This window comes from Callorhinus ursinus, unplaced genomic scaffold (assembly GCF_003265705.2).
Source record: "Callorhinus ursinus isolate GAN/ISIS: 27379988/994484 unplaced genomic scaffold, GSC_fseal_2.0 scaffold28, whole genome shotgun sequence".
Lineage (NCBI taxonomy): Eukaryota > Metazoa > Chordata > Mammalia > Carnivora > Otariidae > Callorhinus > Callorhinus ursinus.
In genome coordinates, this window is record NW_027397090.1 from 3,276,346 (window position 1) to 3,299,607 (window position 23,262).

General features: G+C 42.0%; 1 protein-coding gene across 6 annotated transcripts in view; it reads left to right on the plus strand.

Annotated features, from left to right (window-relative positions):
• The window catches only part of PRUNE2 (prune homolog 2 with BCH domain), a 258,870-nt gene extending 239,283 nt beyond the window's left edge, over nt 1–19,587 (plus strand). Inside the window, exons 16-20 of one of the 6 annotated variants that reach the window (XM_073878052.1) lie at nt 3,965–4,063; nt 7,273–7,308; nt 7,847–7,885; nt 12,360–12,407; nt 16,316–19,587. In XM_073878052.1, the coding sequence (XP_073734153.1) occupies nt 3,965–4,063; nt 7,273–7,308; nt 7,847–7,885; nt 12,360–12,407; nt 16,316–16,346 (253 nt within the window). In that variant the 3' untranslated portion in view covers nt 16,347–19,587. The remainder of the gene's footprint in view (nt 1–3,964; nt 4,064–7,272; nt 7,309–7,846; nt 7,886–12,359; nt 12,408–16,315) is intronic. The other 5 variants (XM_073878054.1, XM_073878053.1, XM_073878056.1 and 2 more) reach the window with 5 other exon arrangements.
• The last annotated feature ends 3,675 nt before the right edge of the window (nt 19,588–23,262 follow it).

Consider the following 23,262-nt stretch of genomic DNA (forward strand, 5'->3'; position numbering starts at 1 on the left):
ATCGGATGCAGATTAGATAAATTGAAAGTTTTCTGTTTCAAAGTTACTAATGAATTTCTTTTTTTTCCATTTTATTTTATTTTATTTATTTTAATTACTAATGAATTTCTTTTTTTTTTAAGATTTTATTTATTTATTTGACAGAAAGAGAGACACAGCGAGGGAGGGAACACAGCAGGGGGAGTGGGGGAGGGAGAAGCAGGCTTCCGGCTGAGGAGGGAGCCCGATGCGGGGCTCGATCCCAGGACCCTGGGATCATGACCTGAGCCGAAGGCAGACCTTAATGACTGAGCCACCCAGGCGCCCCTACTAATGAATTTCTAAGAAACATTCTGATCACTTCTGGAAGAAAAAAAAACAACTAAAAGTTAAAAACCTTTATTTATTTTTTTACATAGAGTTTCCTATGCCTTCCACATCCATCCTTTCTTGATCAGTGTGCACTTGCATAGGTGCAGCATTTCCATCTCCTACTTCCAACAACTGAGTAGCAACATTCAACCTAGTTTTCCTCTGGCAAAGTTTAGTTCTCTACCATACTGTGTTCAATTGCTTTAAAAAATAATATGAAGTATTTAAGGTATACAAAAAGTCATTTATTTTAATAATAGAAAATGCTTTGATAGGAGAGTACGAATCAATGCATACTGAAGAGCTTATAAAAAGTTTAATGGTGGATGCCTGGCCGGCTCAGGTGGTAGAGCATGTAACTCTTGATCTCGGGAATGTAAGTTCAAGCCCCACATTGGATGTACAGGTTACTTAAAAATAAAAAAAAAAATTTTTTTTTAAGTTTAGTGGGTAAAAAAAGTAAACATTAGTGTTCATATTCATTCACTGATGTCTGTGTAATAGTTTGGGTGTTATAACTATAAAACAAATATGTTTCTTGATAAATAACCAAATATTTGTCACTGTAAGAATACTGAAAAATAATTACAATCCAACATTATTTATTGAAGGGAGCTTCAAGACAGTAAGTCCAGCAATAATAATAAAATTATAGCAAATAGTATTGTGGTAAATTACAGAAAACAATGGCTTACATTTACTGGGTGTTTACAGGCATTATTTCATTTACTTGTAATGACAGTGCTCTGAAGGAGGTCCTGTTTACTGTTTCCCTTATATAGGAAAAGTCCCTGAGGTTCAGGGAGGTCAGATCAATTGTCTACAGCAAGAGCCAGCAAACCCGTTCTGTGAGGGATCAAATGGTATATATTTTGGGTTGTGTGGGCCGTCTAGTCTCAGTCAGAGCTGCTCAGCGCTGCCACGCTGGGTCAAAAGCGGTCATAGACAGCATGTAGATGAGTAAGTGTGGCTGTCTTCCAATCAAACTTGATATAGGAACACTGAAATGGAATTTCTTAAAAATTTTTACATGCCATAAGATAGTCTTGTTTTGATATTTTTTCAAATATTTTTTAAAAATGTAAAAACCATTCGTAGCGGGAGGGCTGGAAAACACAGCCAGCAAGCTGGCTTTGGCCCATGGGCTGTAGTTTGCCAACCCCAGGTCTAATGTAATATAGTCAATGAGTGATAGACTCAGGCTTTGAACCCAATTGTCTGCCTCACTGTAAAGAAAACACATTTCAAGCACTTAAACATTGCATCCTACAGTCTCATCCTGTGAGACCCTCTTTGAAGATTCCCCTGTGAATCAGTCTGTATGAACGTAACCGATTTTCAGACCTGAAAAAAGAGGTCACTAAAATATATTCCAGGTCTTTTCCCTGCTATCGGGTAGCTCCTATGATAGAGGTAGATGGGAAGTTCCTTTTTTTTTTTTTAAAGGTGAGGTGGAGATTGAGAGATTAATTAGCTCAGTTGCTGTCCTCAGAAAGCTCAGGGCCTGGCAGCTGACATAAGCAGACAGGTAAGCAATTACAATACAGGGCAGCACTGAAGCAGCATGGTGGTGATAACTCAGGGCACAGGTGAGGTTGGGACAACAGGGAGAGGAAAGGCCGAGAGTCTGTGTCAAGAGAGGCATTCCAGAAGAATGAGCCATCAAGGTGAGTTTGGAAGAACCGACAGGACTGGTTAGCTGAAACCAGGTAGAAATGGGAGGTACAGACACACCAAGAAGGAGACAATATGGCGTGCTTGGAGAACTGTACGTTCTAGTGAACATAAAACCCTGGAGATGGAAGCTTCCCCCGCCCCCCATTCCATCTTTTATCAGAACCTGAATTTAGCTCAGAAAGTCCAGGGCAAGAGGCCTCACGCAGCAAGCATATCACTGGTGGTGTGTGTTCACCCACGACTTATCAGGAGGCCTACAGTGACTGTGTGAAGACAAAAGTTATTCACAAGTCACAGCCAGTGGCCCAGGGTCAAACTGCAAGTACAACGTGAAAGATAAATATACAGAGAAACGACCCTACAGATGCTTCCTTCTAGAATGCCTCGTAGTTGAACAGGAGGCAGACAGCTCAGCATGGTCAGTAGACTGGGGGAGGTCTTTTCATGGGGAACTCTTTGGAAAGTTCAGTCAATGCTTGGTCAAGTTCCCTTTCAAGTAGAATAATGAATTTTAAAAGTTAGTTTGCAATAATACACAAATGCCTTCTTATAAAACATCCAATCATTAAGGACAAGACCAGGTTTTTCCTTCAACAACTTCCAGTTCCTGTCCCTTACTCCCTTCCCAGAGGCAAATTCCTTGATCATTTTCAGTGGTATTTCATGTTGTTTTCTGTACAAGTACATACATCTAACATGATAATGTTTAGATGAAAGCTGTTTGTAATTCAGATTCAGTTACCAGAACATGTTTTTGAACACTGGAGCATCTGGAATGAACTCTCCCGCTAAAACTTAAAATTAGAAGAAAAAAACTAAAGAAAAAAAAAATATTGAAGCTAAAACCTTAAGAGGTGAACGAGTTTGCATATACTTTAATAAAATAAGTCAACCTTGAGAAATTCTGAAAGAACTAATGACAAGATTTTTGTTTGGTGAAAACAAATAAGCAAACAAAGCCAAACAAACCATAAACCAATGACTATGGAGAGTGGCAGGAACCACGGGGCGCCATGCCATGTGTGGTGGAGAGTGTAGACTCTGGGTGGGGGGATGGGTGAAATCAGTGATGGGGGCTAAGGACCGCAGGTGTTGTGATGAACACCAGGTGATGTATGGAAGTGTGAATCACTCTATAGTACACCTGAAACAAATACGACACTGTAGGTTAACGAACTGGAATTATAAAAATACTTAAAAAAAATGAGTGTAGACTCTAGTCAAACTGCCCGGGTTTGAATCCAGCCTCTACCACTTACTGAAGGTGAGACCGTGGGCAAATACTTGACTCCCTGTGTCTTGAGTTTCCTTATATTTAAGAAGAGAATAATGGGATGCCTGGCTGGCTCAGTCAGTAGAGCATGTGACTCTTGATCTCAAGATTGTGAGTTCGAGCCCCAGGTGTTGCATAGAGTTTACTTAAAATAAATGGGAAAAAAAAAAAAAAAGACCACTAGGAGCATTGTTTTTTATTTTTTTAAGATTTTATTTATTTATTCATTTGAGAGAGTGAGAATGAGAGAGAGAGAGAGAGAAAGCACATGAGAGGGGGGAGGGTCAGAGGGAGAAGCAGACCCCCCCGCTGAGCAGGGAGCCCGATGCGGGACTCGATCCCGGGACTCCAGGATCATGACCCGAGCCGAAGGCAGTCGCTTAACCAACTGAGCCACCCAGGCGCCCCTAGGAGCATGTTTTTTAAAAGAAAGAGAAGAATAGCACCTGCCTTATTAGGCTGTAGAAGAAATAAGTGAGTTAATAAATATAAACCACTTAAAACAATATCTGGCATGTTGTAACTACTCAAATATATAGCCTTTCTTTTTAGTAAGTGCTGGGCCAAGGTGTTGCATTTTTCAGGATTTTCAAGAGGCAACAGCCTTAGGAGGGATGAAGTAGCCACTAATGATATCTTTTTTCTTTTCTTTTTTTTTTTTAGTTCAAAATTCAGCAGTAAAATTAAATATGTCAATAGCTTATCAGAACTCAGTGGGCTGATCCCAATGGATTGCATCCATATTCCAGAGAGCATCATCAAGTAAGTCTGGATGGTTTTCAAGATTTGGTAAGAAATACTGCATGTTTGGAGAGGGAGGTTAGAAAAGAACTCATTTCTGGAATACTGGGGAAATGGCATTATCTTCTATTTAAAATGAATATTTAATATTTTCCAATAAATAGATATTTTCTCATAACCCATAGAGAACTGTTCTGTTCTTTCAGATCCTCTTTCACATCATCTTCTTTTGGGGGTTATTGATTACTGCTCATTTCACCTTGAATTTTGCCACCATTTTGGGGACAGCGTGAAGTTAACATTAATCATTGAATCTGCCACCTGTGTCTCCCGCTCTCACACAAACAGCTGGGTCTGAGCATAGTTTTGCTTTCCGTGTTGCCTTATAGAAAGAACTGACCTGCATGACCCTGGGAAAAGACGGGGTGGAGGGGGGACTGCCTTTTCTCTGTTTTCTTCTACATCCTTTTTCACACGGTTCCCTTCAGGTGAAAGGTAAGGCAGGTGGTAGGTGGTGTGGTTAGGGATGACCCCCTTCCTCGGGACAGGGTAATGGAGCCACAGCCTATGAAAAGGGAGCGTGGAGACTGAAGGTCGCTGGATCATGCTGCGAAAATAATGAGTAACAGTTGACACCGACCACTTGGAGCGGAGACTTAAAAATACGGATACTGACAAATGGGAACCCTCCTGTTTGGTTCATTGTTGCAAGGAACCATTGTTTTGTGGTTCGTGTGGATCCTGCTTTTCTTCCACTGTGTCTGATTCACTTATTTTTTTATTTGATTAAAAATGGGAGGAATTTAAGCATTAGCTCAAAGAGAACAGACAAGGATAACTGTCCCTGCCCCCCCGCCCCGTCCCTTCCTCCATAAGATGGATAGCAAAATGGACCTCCCAATTTGCACTCCAAAAGAGTCCCATAACTAAAAAAAAAAAAAAAAAAATTAATTAAAAAAGGAAAAGAAACAGGAAGGAAAGGACTTGCGTTTAGCGGCAATACTTTGTTGGGCATAGACATGCTTATTTATATCATGTGTTTAATCTCCACAGTAAACCCCCATCTGCAGATCAGGGAAGCTAATAATAAAGAAAAGTTACTTATGCAAAGTGTAAGTAGGAGCAAGGATGAAATGGAACTAGAATTCAGACCCAGGTCAGCCTGGCACCAGAATTCCCATCCCCTTTTCTAATAGTTTCCTTGACCTCCCTTAAAGTATCTATCTGAAGTCAAAGCTCAGGCACAGATGCATTTGGTTTTCCTTGTGCTGATACAAGGTGAACACAGGATAGTGATTTGGCTCAGAACTGCCAGTTGGCTCAGCCGAATCAAGCAGTGTTTCTATAATTCTAACCATGGCTTTGATCCTCATTAGCTTATGGGGCTCCCACACCCAGCATACCTCAAAGCTCTGTCCTGCTGCCTCAAGAAGGTACATCCCCATCTCCAGAGCTACTCCTACTCTTTAAATAAAAAAAGTAACTGGAGGGGCACCTGGGTGGCTCAGTCAGTTAAGTGTCGGACTCTTGATCTCAGTTCAGGTCTTGATCTCAGGGTCATGAGAAAAAAAAAGTGACTGGAGCACCCACCTCCTATAACACTGTCTCATTTGCAAAAGATGACAAGGACATTCTCTCTTGAAGGGGAAATGGCCACTTTCTAGGCAATATAGTAATGTTTCCGAGGTGTGGCAGTTGGAAAAAGAGAAGGGAATGGGTGTTGGAGACTTAGCATTAGATTTGAATCTTCTTACCGTCCCCCAATGTGTCTAAGACTTCAGGCAACTTATTAAAACTTTCCATGTCTCAGCTGCAGCATCCAGAAAATGCGATGTGTTGGGGGCAATTCACAGAAAGTTCCCGAGGATTGAATGAAAATGTACATAATGCCTTCAGGAAGCCTCCCGGCCTCAGTTGGCAATCCAGAATGTTATTTATTATACTGATGTTGCTTTTAGGGACTAACATATGGGACCATTTAAATGAGAAGTTAAACATGTCCAGGGCACTTTTCATTCATCGACACCCATCATTTTTCAAAGGCTCCCGTTCAGGAGAAGTTTCTTCGGAAGGAAGGGTTCCATTTGGCAGAAATTGACAGCCATCCATGTCCTCCCCCTGTGTCCATGTTTTCTGTCCTGGGCAACACATCTTCTCTGGATGTCCTTTCCGCCACTTCTGTTCCTGGCCCCCATTGTCTCATTTTCATGTTATGCCATTTTCAAATTGATACGAGCCATAGCCCCTTCCTGTTACTCAATAACATTGGGAGAGTCCGGTCTCAGCCAATCCCAAGGCCAGTATTCAGCTGGGATGGAGCTTGTCATCAAAGGGCTTACGTGAAAGAAAAACTTGCCCAATCTGGAATCAGATTTTTAATCATTGATTACAGTCCATTCTTGTTATTTGTGGCAGTGATATTCTAGAACCCTGACTGGTAAATACTGAACCATTGTTCCTAGGGGAAATAACAGGGCTAAGTTCCTGCAAGCATCTGGTTAATTTTCATTAGCCAGTTAATATATAACTTTGTTCTATGTGTGTTTCTGTTTAAAGACACCTTATCTGATATATATTGTTGACTCACTAACCATGAATTCACGACCAATGACACCATAGCTCCTGCCTAAACAAAGCTGCTGTAACACACATATATTCTCCGTAAGGCACATCACAGCCTTCTTGTGCTTAGGAACACCAGCCAGCACTGAAGCACTATGCCTAGGGGCCATTTTAAATGGCGAAATCACCAACGAAAAGCACAAACCAGGGAAACATGGCACTGAATAGACTGCAAATAGGACGCCTGTTGACAGCACAAGAGGTAAAATGAGGAGGCAGAGCCTTGTTTTGTTCGACCTCAGCTGGGAACGTGCACATCAGGTGACTCAAATTTTTTGCCACTCAGTGAAAGTCAGCAAGTGACCACGAAAGTGCCACGGGTATTGATCCTGGGGTTACAGGTAAAGGTTTAATAAGTAGGCAAATTCGCAAACACAGATTCTGCAAATAATGAGGATCAGCTGTATATCATTACGAATTCTAAACCATTGATTATATCAAATGAAAATAAGTTTTCTCCCAAAAGGCAATTTGATTATTCTTGGGGGGAGGTGAGGGGGGGGTAGGCTTTTGATCTCATGTTTTGACTGTTCTTTAAACCACATACCTGTCATTTTCTCCATCTGTTTGCTCGTTTTCCTCATTGCATTCATTTTTTATCTCGTAAGGTACGATGAAGAGAGATCTTATAAGAGAAGTGTGAGGTAAAATCTCCCGAGCTACAGTTCATGCTGGACCCTCTGTGTGTGTGCGCCAGTGTCTTACTCGTGGGTGACCTCAACATGCTACCAGAGCGAGAGGTCATTCTATCAGCCCCTTGTAGTCCACCATTCCGGGTCTTTGTCTTGTGTGTAAAGCTGTTGAGGTCAGCCTAATCTGCAACCAAAACCCACTAAACCAGATACACCCTTGACTTGGCCCAGGCTGCAAGCTATCTCTAACTGTACCCAACAGACTGATGTGGATGTTTTCAGCTTTATTCAGCCAGCATGTTTCTGATCTCCTTGCAACTTGTATATCCACCTTTATGAAGGAATTTGCAAAGTAAACATACAGAAACACCAAATGGGACGAAATGGCACCATGTCTAATCGAAGGAGCATGTCTCGATGCTCCAAAGGATGGTTTCTAAAAGCACATATGGTCCACTTATGTTTGGCTCCGCTTTGCTGGGTGACTCTCTCACGCTGTGCTTGCTTCTTTTTTGTTTCTTTTCTACACCGATAATTTTTGCTCATGCAGACTGGATGAAGAACTGAGGGAAGCATCAGAAGCAGCTAAGTAAGACTTGGTTTTCATTCAGCAGCTGGTGTGATGTTGGCTTGCACTTCAGGAATGAATTGGGAAGACCTGCATGCCTGGTGTTTTATTCTTGCATCCTAATAATAATGCTGCACTTGAAATGTTCCCTTTGTCCCACGATACATGCAATTTCTGGTATCCATACTACAGTCTATTTATACAACCTGTGATCTTGGTTACCTTAAGGAACGCATTTGTTACTGTGGTTTCATTTTTTTTTTTTTTTTAACGTACATGCAGTTTTTGGCACCACAGCCCAGGAATACATCACAGCATTGCCACACAGCATAACATCCTCATGATTGTTAGATATTTTGAGGCAATGAGAGCTCACTAATTCATACTAATGGAGAGAAATGATGACATGTCGAAATTTGGAATATTTTTGTAGAACCCGTTTTGTGACCTTCCAAGATATTTTTACGCATGTTATTTAGTGACTTGGAAATATTGCTTAAAAAATAATACTCCTGAGCTATTTGGATGAATAGAAAAAGAATCATTACTATTATTAAAGTATAATTTTCAAAAAAGCAAAATCTTAACTTTAATGCAACTATGAAATGAATACATGCCAATGATTTTATTCAACTAATTATTTAATGAAGGAACCGGTGAAGTGCTAAAACCAGTTCAAAGAACGTTTGCGAAGCTAGATCTCGTTGGGTGATTTATCAAGGAATGTTAGGATAAGATTATTGGTTTAGATACAAAGTGAATCAGTGTCCCATAGGGCAATAAACTCTAACCTAGGATTATCTTTTCCACTGGACAGAAATTATTTGCATCTCTCTTTGACAAAAATGTACAAGTAACCTCGGCCCCCGAAGAGCTGTAAAATAGCCCATCAGCAGAAAGTCAACTCAGCATTGCTTTGAAAGAAAATCCAGTAATTTCCTTTTCTTATTTCCAAGTCCAAAAACTAATTTTTCTGACACTATGCATCAAATGTAGACAAGTACTATTTGGAGTGTTTACTATATTAAAGTTTCTTCTCCATTTTAAATGTGCTTACACTGTTAATTTCTATAACTAGTTCCCATTTTAGTAGATACTGCAAAAACAGAAACCTGTCCAAACAGCTACAAATTCTGAATAAATAAGGTTTTATTTTCTATGTAAGTGTAAATGCCCATTCCTCCTGAGAACAATCCACTGAGATATTTTTTTTTCCTACAGCACATTTTTATTGCAGGTAATCTGTAGAATTATTTGCCTATAGAATGGATCTTTTGGGTTAAAATTCGAGGAAAAGGGCCGCCTGGCTGGCTCAGTTGGAAGTTCATCTCGGGGTTATGAGTTCAAGCCCCACAGTGGGCACAGAGCTCACTTAAAAAAAAAAGAGAGAGATACTGAAATTAATTAATTAATTAATTGAAGGAAAGATATTTGCCTTAGAAACATTGACATAAGTATAGTTTCGTGTTATAATATTCCTTTTGGTTTTCTTTCAAGATAACTGACTCCCGTTTACACTAACAATACTCAGAAAAGTACTTGAATTTCTACTCTAACAGAGTCTTCTTAGCCTCTGACCCAACTGTTACAAACCAGAAGTTGGGAAAAAAAGGAAGACATTAGGAACCAAGGAACCAGATGTTGGCGTAATGCGCCCTGTTAGCATTTATGTGCACTCAGTTTGCATGGTGTCATGAGATTCCCCAGAGACAGAAAGAGCAATCAGTTTCTCTTTCAGATTTTTCTTTGGGGTGATAACATATTTATAAAATTAAAGAGGTGTTTTCAAGACCAAAGACTGAGGGGAGGGAAATCAGTAATTTTCCAGTCAAACCCCTTGTAAAGTCATACTGCCATGTTCTTTCATTAGTACCATACAGTCTCACCTCCTTCAGTAGAATTTTTCCCTCCCTCCATATTTCTGCCCTTCCTGCTTAGCTACCTAGTGAAGCAGTTATCACTCTGGGTTTCTTGTGTAGCTTTCTCTTCTCTCCTCTCCGATCTTTCCCTCTCTTCTCTTCCCCACCCCTACACACTCCCTCCCCAGGTATCCACATGGTCTCAGGTGGTCCAGAGATGACTTGATCTCCTTCCTGACAGAAGCACCAAGTATGCCTAGTACATAATAGATGCTCCGTAAATTTCCGCTGCATAAATTGACGAATGTGCATAAAATTACATTCATCATCGTGGAGCAGGGGTTCTCAGACTTCGCTGTGCAGCAGAATCCCTGGGGCACTTGCTCCAACACAGTGTCCCGGGACTCAGCTCAGAGCTTCTGAGTCAGCAAGTCTGAGAATCTGTAATTTTAACCCATTCCAGTGATGCCGATGCTGCCCATCTGAGGACCACGCTCCAAGAATCCCCCCCTTAATGTAAATGCCTGAACAAAAATAACTAGATTTGTCTTAGGAGTCGATGCGCTTGCTTTGGGTTCAGTGGATAAGCTACCTGTCTGAATTCCCCTCCAACTGATCCTCCTTCTTTTGATGGTGACATTACATGTGTGAGGACTTGAAATATATTTGCACATTTCAAAATGTAAGGGTCAAGAACTTTACTTTGTTGACCCCACAGATGACTTCGGTGCCCCTAAATCCTGCCATTTCAGCATACTAACTACATCTCCTTAACTACCTTTTGGCCTCTGAAGTGGCTCCCAATCCTTGGGCAGACGGTACATGATGATTTGGGGTTCAGAAAACATGGTCACCATCAGCAGACATATGGTTACGTTCTAGAAGCCAGATAACCCAGGTTCTTTCTATTAACAGACATACCCTGTCCTTCCACATGACCTCTATTTAAAAGCTTCAGGCTGATTCTAACCAAAGGCAAATATCTATCTTGCCAGGGAACAAAACCCATCTTTCTGTTGTTTTGCTTTACTTTCAAACATTCACCTTTTCCTCATGTACTCACACACCACCTCTTAATTGGTTTTCAGAAGGTGGTTTCTTCAGCCTGCCTTGTTTTCCTTAAAACTTGATAATCTATACAGGAAGGAAAATTCGTGGGAAGGACTAGTTGGGTATAGGGGGCCATGCTTATTTTGAAAATGGTAAAGAATCCATCAGCTGCCTTTGGAGTGACAGTATTAAATGGATTGCAAATTGCTGTTCTCATTGTAAGGATTACGCAAAGTTAAAAAAAAAACAGAAAAGCTAAATTAAGAAGAATACCTCTTCTTGATTCCATTCCAGCTTTTCTAGGCTTTTTTAGCATACTCTTGACACTTGCCTGCCTGTCCTTGTTCACTCAAGTTGCCAAATATCCACCATAAAAATACCTGACCACCAGTGAGAAGGGTAGAGGGGCGGAGGGGGTGGAGGGAAGCCTGCCCAGGGAGATCGCCTTCCACCATCTCAACAAAATGCCTAATGTGAATAACCGAACCTCTTGTGTTCAAACAGATGTATTAGCTAATGAAATAATTCACATTATAAAAGAAACTCTCTCATTTAAAAAGATCATAGAGGGGCTCCTGGGGGGGATCAGTCAGTTGAGCATCTGACTCTTGGTTTTGGCTCAGGTCATGATCTCATCCTGAGATCAAGCCCCAAGTCTGGCTCCGTGCTCAGCACGGACTCGGTGAGGTTCTTTCCCCCTCCGCCCCCCGCCCCCCGCCGCTCCTTCCCCTGTTCGCGTGCTCTTGCTTTCTCTCTCTCTCAAATAAATAAATAAAATCTTTTTTAAAAAAACAAAATAAAAAGATAAAATCTCTTTAAGTAGTTTGTTTGCCAATAATAAAATATGACCAGAGGGGAGAAAGTAAAAGTTGAAATGTACTATTAATCAAATTAATATAAAACACATGTGAAAATTGCTTACAGAGGAATCCCACCAATATGGATTATCAGAAGTAGCTAATATTTCACCAAAAGCATAAACACGTTCATACATTGTAACAAAACTCATTTCATTATTTCATATAGTTACATTTTTCTTTCTGGACACATTCAGTTTAGGTTAATCTTAGGATTCACTCTTATTACCCAAACGCAGCTCAGCCGGATAGTAGTGAGTGTCCTATTATTTTTCTGTAACAAAGCTGACACTGGCATTTTTTCTTTTAGTGTCTGGGAAAATCCTCATTCTTGTGCAGAGTGAAAGTTAACTGTGTTCCTGTGCAAATAAAATTAGGCTGCTTGAGAGGGACTGTCCTTTGTGTATAAAGTATGTTATTTGGGTTCCAAATAAAAATTTGCAGTATCATGATTTCTGAATAAGGTAGATTGAAAAGTCAGGAAAAAGTAACAAGACTGGAAGAGACCACTAGAGCCGTTTGGAATTTCAGTCTTCCTTTTATGCTTTCAAATCATGGGCAGTTACTATGTTTCAAAACCGATGGTAAGAGACTCAGGTGTAACTTTGTTCCATATTAGCAATGAGACAACATCGAACAGTTTAAAATGCCGTGTCTGTTGTGCTTACAAAGTGGTAACAGTGGAGAAAATGTTTACTTGCTTCCTATTTTGTTTTTCCTTGCACTCAGAACTAGCTGCCTTTACAATGATCCAGAAATGTCTTCCATGGAGAAGGAGTAAGAATTCACCATCCATAACACCTGTGTGGTTACTTGTAGCATTGTATGGCTGGTCTCTGAAAGAAAATACAAATACATCAAGGATTGGGTAAACTCTGTTCAGATGTTCGGCTCTCAGGTTCTCTATTTCTCAAATCAGAACCCTAAAAGAGAAATGTGCCGGCTTCACACCATCTCTTTGATGATCACTACTACAGCCCTTAAGGACAGCTTAAATCTACTTGGCATTCAATTTTCCGATCCAAAATCGGGCAGAAAATGAATAGTAGAGCCAGATGTAAGAGCATTTGGGCAGGAGGAATGCAACGCTGCTTTCTGAATTACATCATTTTAGTGAAAGTTGGCACTTCCATTTGAGCCTCATATTTGGCAGATGGGGGAGAAGAGGTCCTTGTTTTGAAAATTCCAAGAGGCAGCGGAGTCTGGATGGAACTTGCGGAATGAGCTAGTCCAGCTGGCCTCATCCTGTGAGAAATGGAAATCTAACACGTAGTTGAGTGGTCGCCACGTGCCCGGGTTCTTTGTGAAAAGCCTCAGGCACATTATCTGATTTTTATCCTTAGGACAAGCCTACGAGGTACATTTTACAGGTATGGAAAGAGTGGCGTAGAGAGATTAACTGACCAGTCCCACATTTTACAGTTGTAAAAATGTCCCAGAGCTGGGATTTGAGTCTACAGTCCCGGGGCCAGTGGTTTTGAAATCAGAGAGAGGTGGTCATAATTCTGGAATGGGTGTGCAGCCTCTGATCTAACTTTGGTTAGACTCGAGGAGGACAACATTCGTTGCCTACGGGAACAGAGTTGTCAGTTTCAGGGACTAAAGTGTGGTCACCAACATGCTTTCCGAGGGAACCTGACCATCCAGCTGACGGCTCCCAACCTGATTTGAGTTGTGGAGAATTTAACGCAGTCCTTTCCGGGAATCCAGGAGGGGCAAAGATGGGACTTAAATGTGGCAGCTAGTGTCGTGTTTTGTTCTCTTTGGACCCCCTTTCCCTCGAGGTCCCAAGCAAGAATGGAAAATCATAGTGCAGCAGCTCTGCGGGGACCGCGATGACCTTACAGTTTAAGGAAGTTTATGGGCAAAAACCCCGGAGAGAAGGTCCCCACGAAAGAGTAAAGAACAAAGGCTGTACGGGGACCTCTGGAAATCACACAGCTATTTTTCTGAAGGTTTCACCTGTCCCACGAACAATTGCTTCAAGCAGATTGCCACACAGAAGTTCTGCAAGGCCAAAACAGAGTCCCTTAGGCCACCTTCGTTCTGCAGATTTCCCCTCCCTCGGCAAAGCAGCGCCCCCTCGAGCCGAGTCCTAGGCCCGCAGTTCACGAGCTGCGAGGCGGGGTGGTCGCTCGCTGGCCCCGGCTGCAACATCTGCGGGCTTACCCACTCCTTTGTCTGTCTTGTCTGTTTGGCTCCTTGTTTGTACGTAGGGCTCATTGGGTTGGGGGGGGAGGGGGCAGAGCACTGCTTTTTGTCTGGGTTCGTTGCAGGGCTGGGCACGGGGGAGGGAGGGATGCTGCAAAGCTTAATGTTACTTCCCGCTTCTTAGAACATACTCTTCACCTCGCTTCCGTTTTCTTCAGCCTTGTCTTTCCCAAGCTCCTATCAGGCACCTGATCCCAGCGCAAAGGATGAGATCCAGGCTGAGGGGCAAGAGTGGCCAAGAAATTCTTATGCTGACTTCTAGCCCTGGATTTCTGGCTTTCGTTAGTATAAGACTAAGGGGCTTCATTTACCTTTGTCTGGCTCCTGCGTGGAAGCATTTTACACCTTCTGTAGCGAGTACAGAATGGATAACCTGCAAGGGCTGTTTCAAGGAGTTCAATCAAGCCAAGATTCAAATGAAGTGTGCCCCTCTCCTTTTCCTTAGAGAAAGAAGGGAAGTTCTGCCTATCCCCCATATTCCTCCAGAAAACACAAGAGTTTGTATTTATCTTGAAACAATATTGTCAGATACTTTGTAAGGAACCTCGTTTAACACACGTGAGAAGCCAAAATGGCCTGTAGTTTCTATGTCTCCCTGGAAAGTTGCTTCTAGAAATCTCAGCCCACCTGCCCAAAGGGGAGGGATATTCCTTTTGTATTGTAATTGACTCAAGGTAAACTTTTCCCCCAAAGCATTCTATTTTAAGAAGTATCTCCAGGTGCTTGTCTCCTTCCCTTTCAAGTTTGGGTTTTATTTGTTCGTTCATGTCCTAAGACTTGTGTATGCTTTTAAAGTATTTTCACATAAATAAAAAGCGTATCCAATCCAGGGGATGTGGTACTATTGGGAGAAACTTAAATTAGTAGCATTGCTGGTAGCTTCGTTGGCCCCACAGGACAACTGTTGTCTCAAAAATTAATCTTCAGTGTGGTTTCCTGTATTTACTTAAAAATCGTCCACTTTTGACTATCTCTGGCTTCTTCCATAAACTGTGTAAATAGGTTTTCGTGTTTCAGCTTTTTGTTTACCAAAAGTTGAAGGGATACATTTCTAAAAACCCTGGAAGGTTTACCAGAAAGTCAGTGTGGAGGCACCTGGCTGGCTCAGTTAGTGAAGCATGGGACGCTTGATCTCAGGGTCGTGAGTTCGAGCCACACGTTAGATGTAGAGATTACTTAAAATCTTAAAAAAAAAAAAAAAAAAGTGAAAAATGAGGTGTTTCAGAATAGGCATCCTGGTTACAGTGTTCTGTTTGTTTTCAGATTTTTATCTGGGCCCCTTTCAAAAAGACCCTGAGCTACTACTTATTCTACTACAATTCAGGCTCCTCCTCCTACTTACAACTGAAAACACTTGAGACTTCATCCCTGGCAAGCCCTGAGAGAGGTGGGAGTAGTCTATTTTACAGATACAGACATAGACATTTAGGCAAGGTAGGTAACTCGGCCAAGGCCCCGAGCTAATAAGTGGTAGAACTGAAGGCATTTCAAAGGAAAGATATTTTTTACTCCTGTAAACTAGATGGGCAGGCAGCGTGGGCCCCCAGTGGCTTTATTTGGCAAAGATGCACGAAGGAACCCCTCCACTGCTACAGATCCCACCAGCAAAGCACAGGAACCTGTGTGGCGTGTGGACGGAAGGGCCAGGAAGGCAGGTCTCAGTGAAATCCACAGATACTTCCCAAATTGCCTCTTTCAAATGGTGTTTTTCTTTGTTCGTAGCTGACGTTCTTTTGAGCATCCTGGCTGGAGCTCTCTTCTCTGGTAGGTGCCAGGAAGTTCTGATAGGTTCAGTAAGTGGCGGTAGATGGTGGCCCAAGGAGATTCTTTGAATTATTTTCTAGATACTTGGGAACCCACGAGACTTTCTTAAAAACAACCTTTTCTTAGGTTGTAAGAATCCATCTCAATCAGCTAGGCTAACCCATTTCAAACAAATTCTTTGGCTCTAGAAAGTGTTATGGTTTGGTTTTATTTTGGGTTTTTTGTTTTTGTTTTTGCGGGTTTTGTTTTTGTTTTGCCGTTGTTTCATTGTTGACCACTTTCTTGCTATGTAGCACTTATCAGATGTTACTTATTTCAGGCAGATCGTGGATTTGCCCCCCCAAGAGAAGGCCATTTACTAGAAATAGGTAGATCCCTTCCCAAAATGCAATGATGTTCCTTAGTCCACTTCAGAAATGAGCCCTCACACAAGTCTGTTGCCTCCCTAGATCATTTCAAGAGGCGTAAAATGCTTCCAGAAACAGCTTTGTAAAAAATAAACAGATTCCACATTTTAGGGAAAGCCTTGGCAACGAGGGGAGGGTTGTGACTTACCAGGTTTTTCTAGCATAAGAGATTGCATGATTTATTTTCAGTAAGTCCTTTGAGGGGGGAAGAAAAAGCAAACACCTGCCACTCCGAATCATCACTAAATGTTTCGTATTCAGTTGCTCACATTTCTCATTGTTTTCTTCCTTTTTTTCCCTAAGTATTGACCTGAAGCTAAAAGGAAAGCCCTAGTTGGCCATGGCTGGAAGAAGATACTCTCCTGCTTCGTGATTCTGCTGAAGCCTACCTACCTGGAAGAGACAGGGCTGATATTCCTTTTTTCCACTTTGCACTACCTGGTGCCATTCTAAATTTCTAAGGGGAATAACAGTAAGGGAATTTGTTTACTCCTCACATATTTTATGAAATTGTGTGTATTTTCCTATTTTGCCAGTTACGTGCCTCAAAGATTTCAGTTGAACCTTAGCAAGACAATAGGACCTTCCACTTCGATATTCTGTTAGCCCTTGGTGCAGTGGTATCTCCTCTCTTAGACTGGTGTTGACCAATCAGATACCTTCCGTCCACTCTTAGTCACGAGTGGATCCGTTTCCAGATATTGGCTGGATTTCTCCTTGGTGGTCATTTTAGGCTTAAAACACCTGGGGCTCAACGTTCCCCAGGCAAGTTGTGTCCCCCATAGAACTCTGCCTTTAAAACCCTCTGCTCGCTTAGCACAGCTGTAAACCAGACTCAGGTGTGAAGCCACCATCCGCTGAGTGTGCCCCCTTGGTTCTTGTCCCCGTGAATCGTCTCTAACGTCTCAAGGGGACCCAGGTTTTCAGATTCACCTCAGTTTTATTCTAGTTATCAAATCGGGCGTCGTGTTTTCTGTGAATTGGTTTTTTTAGAAATCATTATTTCTCCGATGAATGTTGAGAACCTCCATGCTGAGAAACTTAAGGGTCGATGTCGGCGTTTTTTGGTAGCTCTCTGCGCTTCACGCCGTCAACTTCATTCAAAATGTTACGTTGTAAGTGCCAAGGACTCGGGTGTAAGGTGGCCCGCTCAGAAATTCATTATTTGGGAACCTTCATTTATCTCAATCTGCTTTCAATCACTTGGATCTGATCAGAGCTCTAACATGAAATAGGAGATCATTCGCAAAATTCCTCTGTGTAGTCTTCACATGCCCTTTAAAATGCCAACATGCTTTCAAATCCGCAGGCCTCAAGCAGAGGGCTTGGCAAAGCCGTGGCCAAATTTAGCGCACCACCTATTTTCACACAGCCTCCTCATTAAGCATGGCTTTCACATTGGGGTCAAAAAACCTCTTTTTAATATTTCACGACACGTGAAAATTACGCAAATTTCAGTATCCGTAAATAAAGTTTTGTGGCGACAGGGCCGTACGAATTGGGTCGCAAACTCGCTGGGGTCACTTCTACAGCAGCTGCTGAACTGAACCGTGCCTGCAAAGCCTAAACAATTTACTCTCTTTATAGAAAGAGTTCTCTGGGCCCTTCCTGCCCCAGTGCACCCATTCTCCCCCCTTCTCCCCTTTAGGATTTGGATATGAGTTTCTGTAACAGAATGTATAAGGAAGCCTGCAAACTCATTTATTCTTTAAAAAGAGTATGTTGGCCTCTGTACTTGGTAAAATAAATGACCTGCTGAAAAAGGCAGGGAGTCCTCCCCACAAAAGCATGGCTCGGGGTTCGTTTACATTACCCCAAGTGAAGCCTGCTTGGAAGGCTTTTGGCTGTTTAGGGGGGCTGCCGAGGTCCTGGACTTATTCGGAGGGCCGTTCTTACTCTCCGGTATCACCTGTTACTAATGAGCTAGCAACAGTAAAAATGTAGTGGAGGCCAGGGTTCCACCATGGGCTTGGGGTGGTGGCTACATCCAGGAGAGCTTTGGGGGCACTTGAGCCCTGGGTATCAGGAGCTTTCAAACACCTTGAGGTAGACCTCTTTGTACAGGTGACTGGATGTGGCTGACCTCATTCACTTCATGTCTGCCTCGCACCCACCTTCCAGACGTGTGCTCATACACACAGGTCAGTGCTCTTTCCTCCATGAGCCATACTTCACCGAGTTCCCTTCTGTGTCCCTTTCAACAGAGCATCTTGCTGAACTGTGTTCTTTTGGGTCTCCTCCCTCCTAACATCTGTCTTATCCAATAGAAGAACCCCAGAACATGTGCGCTCTCTCCGCCCAGCTCCACCTTTGGAAGCCCAAATTATGCCTCTCCCAGAGCTCAGTGTTGACATAAGACCAGTGACCTAATATTTGGTAGGTTCACCCATTGAGCACCGTTGCTCTGGCGCAGTTACTGACAGTGCTCCCTTTTGCTCAGCTCTGTCCCATTTTGGAAAATGAATTAAGTGGGCCCCCTAACTACAGAAAGGAATGAAGAAATCGGGGCTGTGTTCAGTTGTGGCAAGCCTGAGGACACAGAGCTACTGATGGAGGAGTCTTGTTATATTCAACCGGACACAGCAACAGTCCCACCATTCACATGTTCCTTGAGCTTGTCTAGCCTGTTCATGGAAAACTACTCAGGTGGTATTCTGTTGGAAGCTTCATCTCCCCTCATGGAAATTATGAGCCTCTCTCCCAGTCACTGATTTTGTTCGTGCTGTTCTATGGGCTGCATCACTGTTCCGATAGGCATCTGCTATTTTATTATCTTAAAAAGACACATTAATTTAACTGCACGTGCTAGAGAAAAGCCACTCTGTAAATTCCGTCCAAGTAAATAGAATTCTAGAAGAATCCTGAAAAAATAATCCCTAAGCAGATAGGTAGACAGATGTAAACATTCACATCAGTAGCTATCTAGCTCTTGCATTCTGAGCATTCTTGCTTTGGTTCTGACTTCTGGGAATGGTTCTACACTTTTCTTGTAGGTTTGTAGTTCAGGGAATCAAGGGGTCGTGGGGCAAATGTCTTGTTTTCCCAAGGTGGCAACCATTCTTTGCTTAGCTCCTTGATTAAGAAAGAACATAAATCTACACAGAAGATACTATCAAGGAGTGAAAAAGTTTGTGTGAGGGCAATAGCTGGGTGTGGGAGAAAATCCTGAAGTTCCTTATTGAAGCCATACAATGTTTTGTGGGGTTACCTTCTGAGATACACTCCAACTTGTGTGAGGAAGTCGCTACTCTAAGCTTCTGTGTTATTAGGATGTCATTTTAAGTATTTGGTTACGGCACTATGTTTGCAGCTCATCTAATCACAATGCCTCGGTAGTTTACTCCCTTAGAAACATTTAGATGTGCACAGACTAATCTTTTATATATTTGAAAGTTTTTCTACCATGTATTGGATTGCTCAGAATAAAGTATCTATTAGACTCTGTTTTGGTAAATAAATAATTTCTCCATAAATAGCGTGGATTAATAATATAAAGATATGTAACACCACCATATTATATATATATATATATATATATATAGCCTCTCTGTATAATTCAGAAATAAAAATTGATTCCACAAGTCACGGGCTGTCTTTTCTCTGTGTCAGTAAGAGTCTCTAGCTTCACTTCTGCCGAAGACTTACATGGATGTCGGTCTAGCTTGGCACTTGGTACTTGAGGACAGAACTACCTGTGGCTTTTGTGGTTACTTGATTTTTGTCAACTTCTCCTTTCTCTGTCCTTTGCCTTTTGGTGGCGTGTATTTATTTTAAAATCAAAATACAGTAACTGGCATTTTATTTTTAGTTTTGGGTTTCCCCCACATACATACTTATACAGCCTTCAGGCAAAATCAGACTTGGGAATTAGCCCCTGTGCCTTAAAAAAAAAAAAAAAAAAAAGAAAAATCTAAACAGATCTGTACCTCTGCCTCTCCAAAAGTGGTCGGAGTAATCAAAGGAGCAGCTGCTCTACAGAAAGTGAGACATGGCATGTTCTCACAATCTAGGAACGAGTCCTGGTGGATATTGTCCCCTACCCAGTGAAGGTGGAAGGACGAGAGAAAACAGAGAAGGGATTATGGTCAAATGAAGAGCATGATGCTTCCAGGTGAACTGTTCTGTTCATCTCCCCCTTTCCCTGCCTGTGGTAGTGGGAACTGGAGGCAGGCTAGGAGTCCAACACTAGGGAAGAGGATGAGTAGAAATGTGGTGAATATACTCTGTGGCATACTCTACAGCTGTTAGAAAGCAACAAACTACACGTCCATCGAGCCACACTTACAGGGTAGAGTGGAAAAAGAAAGAAAAACTCAGTACAACTCAAAAATCTCAATAGGGAGATTCATGTAACTTCTAAACCTATACATGCAGACACCAATGCTACCTATTATACAAGACTCATCCCTAGGTAGGGATTTAGCACACTCATTGGAGTACCAGGTGGCGCTAGGAGTAGGGATCCAGGATGAAGTTGGGAGCCTCATTAAAAAACAAAATCAAAAAGACTATGTTATGGGTTGAAGTTAAAAGCAAATAAAATAAAATGTTAAGCTTTCAGCCCCAGATCATAGAAAAGCTGTGGCGAGGCATGTCAAGTCTCCCAAGGGGCTGTTTCTTCCGCAGCGTCTCTTGCAGTTGCACCATCTCCCTGTGTGGGCAGTGACAGTGTGCTTGCCCAGAGCCACCCCAGCTTTCATCACCCTGGACAGTCACGGAGAGTTTAACTGAGCTGGGACCTTTGGGTTGTACATACCACTCCTCACCCTGCTGTGGGCTTTACAGAGCAAAGAGACTGCTTTGTGAGGCCAATTTTCCTCCAGAGTTTCACTCGCATTCATCCGAAATAAATCTCTTGGGCCAGGCAAAATTATTTCTTTTTGATATATGACCATTTTAATGATAACTTAGATGGCAGACACTAATCACTGCCAAGTACTCTCTCTAGCCTTACCCCTTGTAAGCAAACTGCACCCTTGATGCTTGAGCATGACCCCCTTGTGAAAGGCTTCCTCCTTAGATTGGTGAACTAAATTCCCATTTTTGCCTGTATTCGTTATCTATTGCTACAAAACAAATTCTAGTCGATTCTCTTTATTTGAGGTAGTTATGTCCTATAAAGTCACTGAGGACGCTGGATTAGCAAATGCTGACCCACTGCTCCTCAGTTACAGGGTTGGGTTCCTGTGAGCCACTGATCATATTGTTTCCATGAACTGATCAACACATAACCTTAGTCAATGTGTGTTTCTCTATAAATACACTTTAATATATATTGTTGCTTCATTAACATTGAATTTGCAGTCAACAGCCTGAATATAACTCATGCCTGAATGAAGCTCATCTGGTACATGAATTTTCTCCATACGGAGAAATTCCTGTGTTTAGGAACACTAGCATTTCTGCTCTATGCTTGGGGACCATTTTAAACAGTGAAATCACCAACAAAAATCACAAAAATACACAAAACACAGCACTAAATTGAGCATGAAAAAGACACTCGTTTACTGTATGAGACGGAAACAAGAAGCAGAACCTCTCCTTGTTTGACCTCAGCTTGGAAAGTGCACATCAGGCAACTCAAAGTTTTCACGATTTTGGACATGTCCACAAATGACCATGAAAGCACCATGAGTATCGATTTTGAGATTACACATAAGTCTGAGTGAATAGGTGATTTTGCAGTGTGGAATCCTTGAATAACGAACATCCACTGTATGCCAAAATTCAGCGACCTAAAACAGCCCGCGTTATTATTTCAGTTTCTGCGGGTTAGAAATCCAGACACGTCTTAGCTGGTCCTCCATGCCTAAGTCCCAACTGCTGCAATCACAGTGTGGGCCCAAGGCTCGGGCAAGGTTCAACTGGGACAGAATCTGCTTCCATCTTAGTTCACCTGGTTGTTGGCAGGGTTCAGTGTCTCTAAGGTTGTTGGACTAAGGCGTTTATCCTTTGATGGCTGTTAACTGGAAGCTGCCCTTAGTTCTTTGACTGTTGGTCCTCTCCCATATGACAGCTTGCTTCATTGAAACCAACAAGGATCTACCAGCAAGATGGAAGTTACCATTGTTTATAACTTAATCGCCAAAGTGATGTTGTGTCACTTTTGCTGTATTCTATTGGTTAGAAGCAAATTACTAGATCCAGCCCACATTCAAGGGGAGAGCATTACACAAGGGTATGAATAATAAAAGGTGGGATCATTGGATACCATCTTAGAAGTTGCCCTATCATATCCCTCAAGCCTTCTGCAAATGCCTCTTTGACCTCCTCTGTCTCTTCTCATCTACAAGTAATTATATTTCTTGATGTTTCTCTTCCTTTTTTTCTGCCATGTTCCCATAACTTCAAGTAACACATCTCTTCAGATTATTCAAATCCTGGTTTCAACCCCAACCTCCAAACTCCTACAATCATTTTCTCACTTGGTCTCTGTGCCCACTGCAATCCCTGAGGGAAAAAAAAATTTAATAATCTCCCTTCTCTGACCTGTTGAGACCATTTCTCTACCATCCCATTGCCATTAGAATCACATATACTGGGATTTAAATCCTGGTTCTGGCTTAGCAGCTGTATTGCTTTGGGCTACTTAACTTCTTTGAGCTCTAGTTTGCTCATTTTTTAAAAATGTGGGTAAAACTCTCATCCTACATGGTTATGTAAGAGTTAAATGGGATTTAAATGCCCAGGGAAGCCATTCAATAAATATTAGTTCTCTTCCCCACCCTCTTTTTTCTTCATCTTTCCACATACCCCTCCTTTTTCTGTTAATGTGCCAACTTCTCCAAAGCCACTGCCAACCCCACCTTTAGTCTCTGTCAACTATGTCAGCATCTTGTTTCCACCCCCTCTTCCAAATAGACTAATTCTCCTTAATCCTTCCTCCTCTTCTCCCAGAGCTATTTTAGTCCATCTCTTCTACTGCGCCCCCCCAGCTCATTCCCAGCTTTCATTTCCTATTTTTGCTTGGTTTACCTCTGGTTTTTACTATTTGAAAACAACCTCAAATTTGCAAGAACAGTAGAAGAAATTACTTTTCCTCAAACACTTGAGAGTAAGCTGTCTACATAACACCTCATCACCCCCAAATGTTTGGTGTGTTTCCTACAAACAAGGGCATTTTCATAACCCAACACAGCTATTCAAACCAGGAAGTTCACACTGAAACATGACTACCACTGAATCCACACACACCAGTCAAGTTTTACCTGTTGTCTCAATAAATGTCCTTTATAGCCAAAGGATCCAGT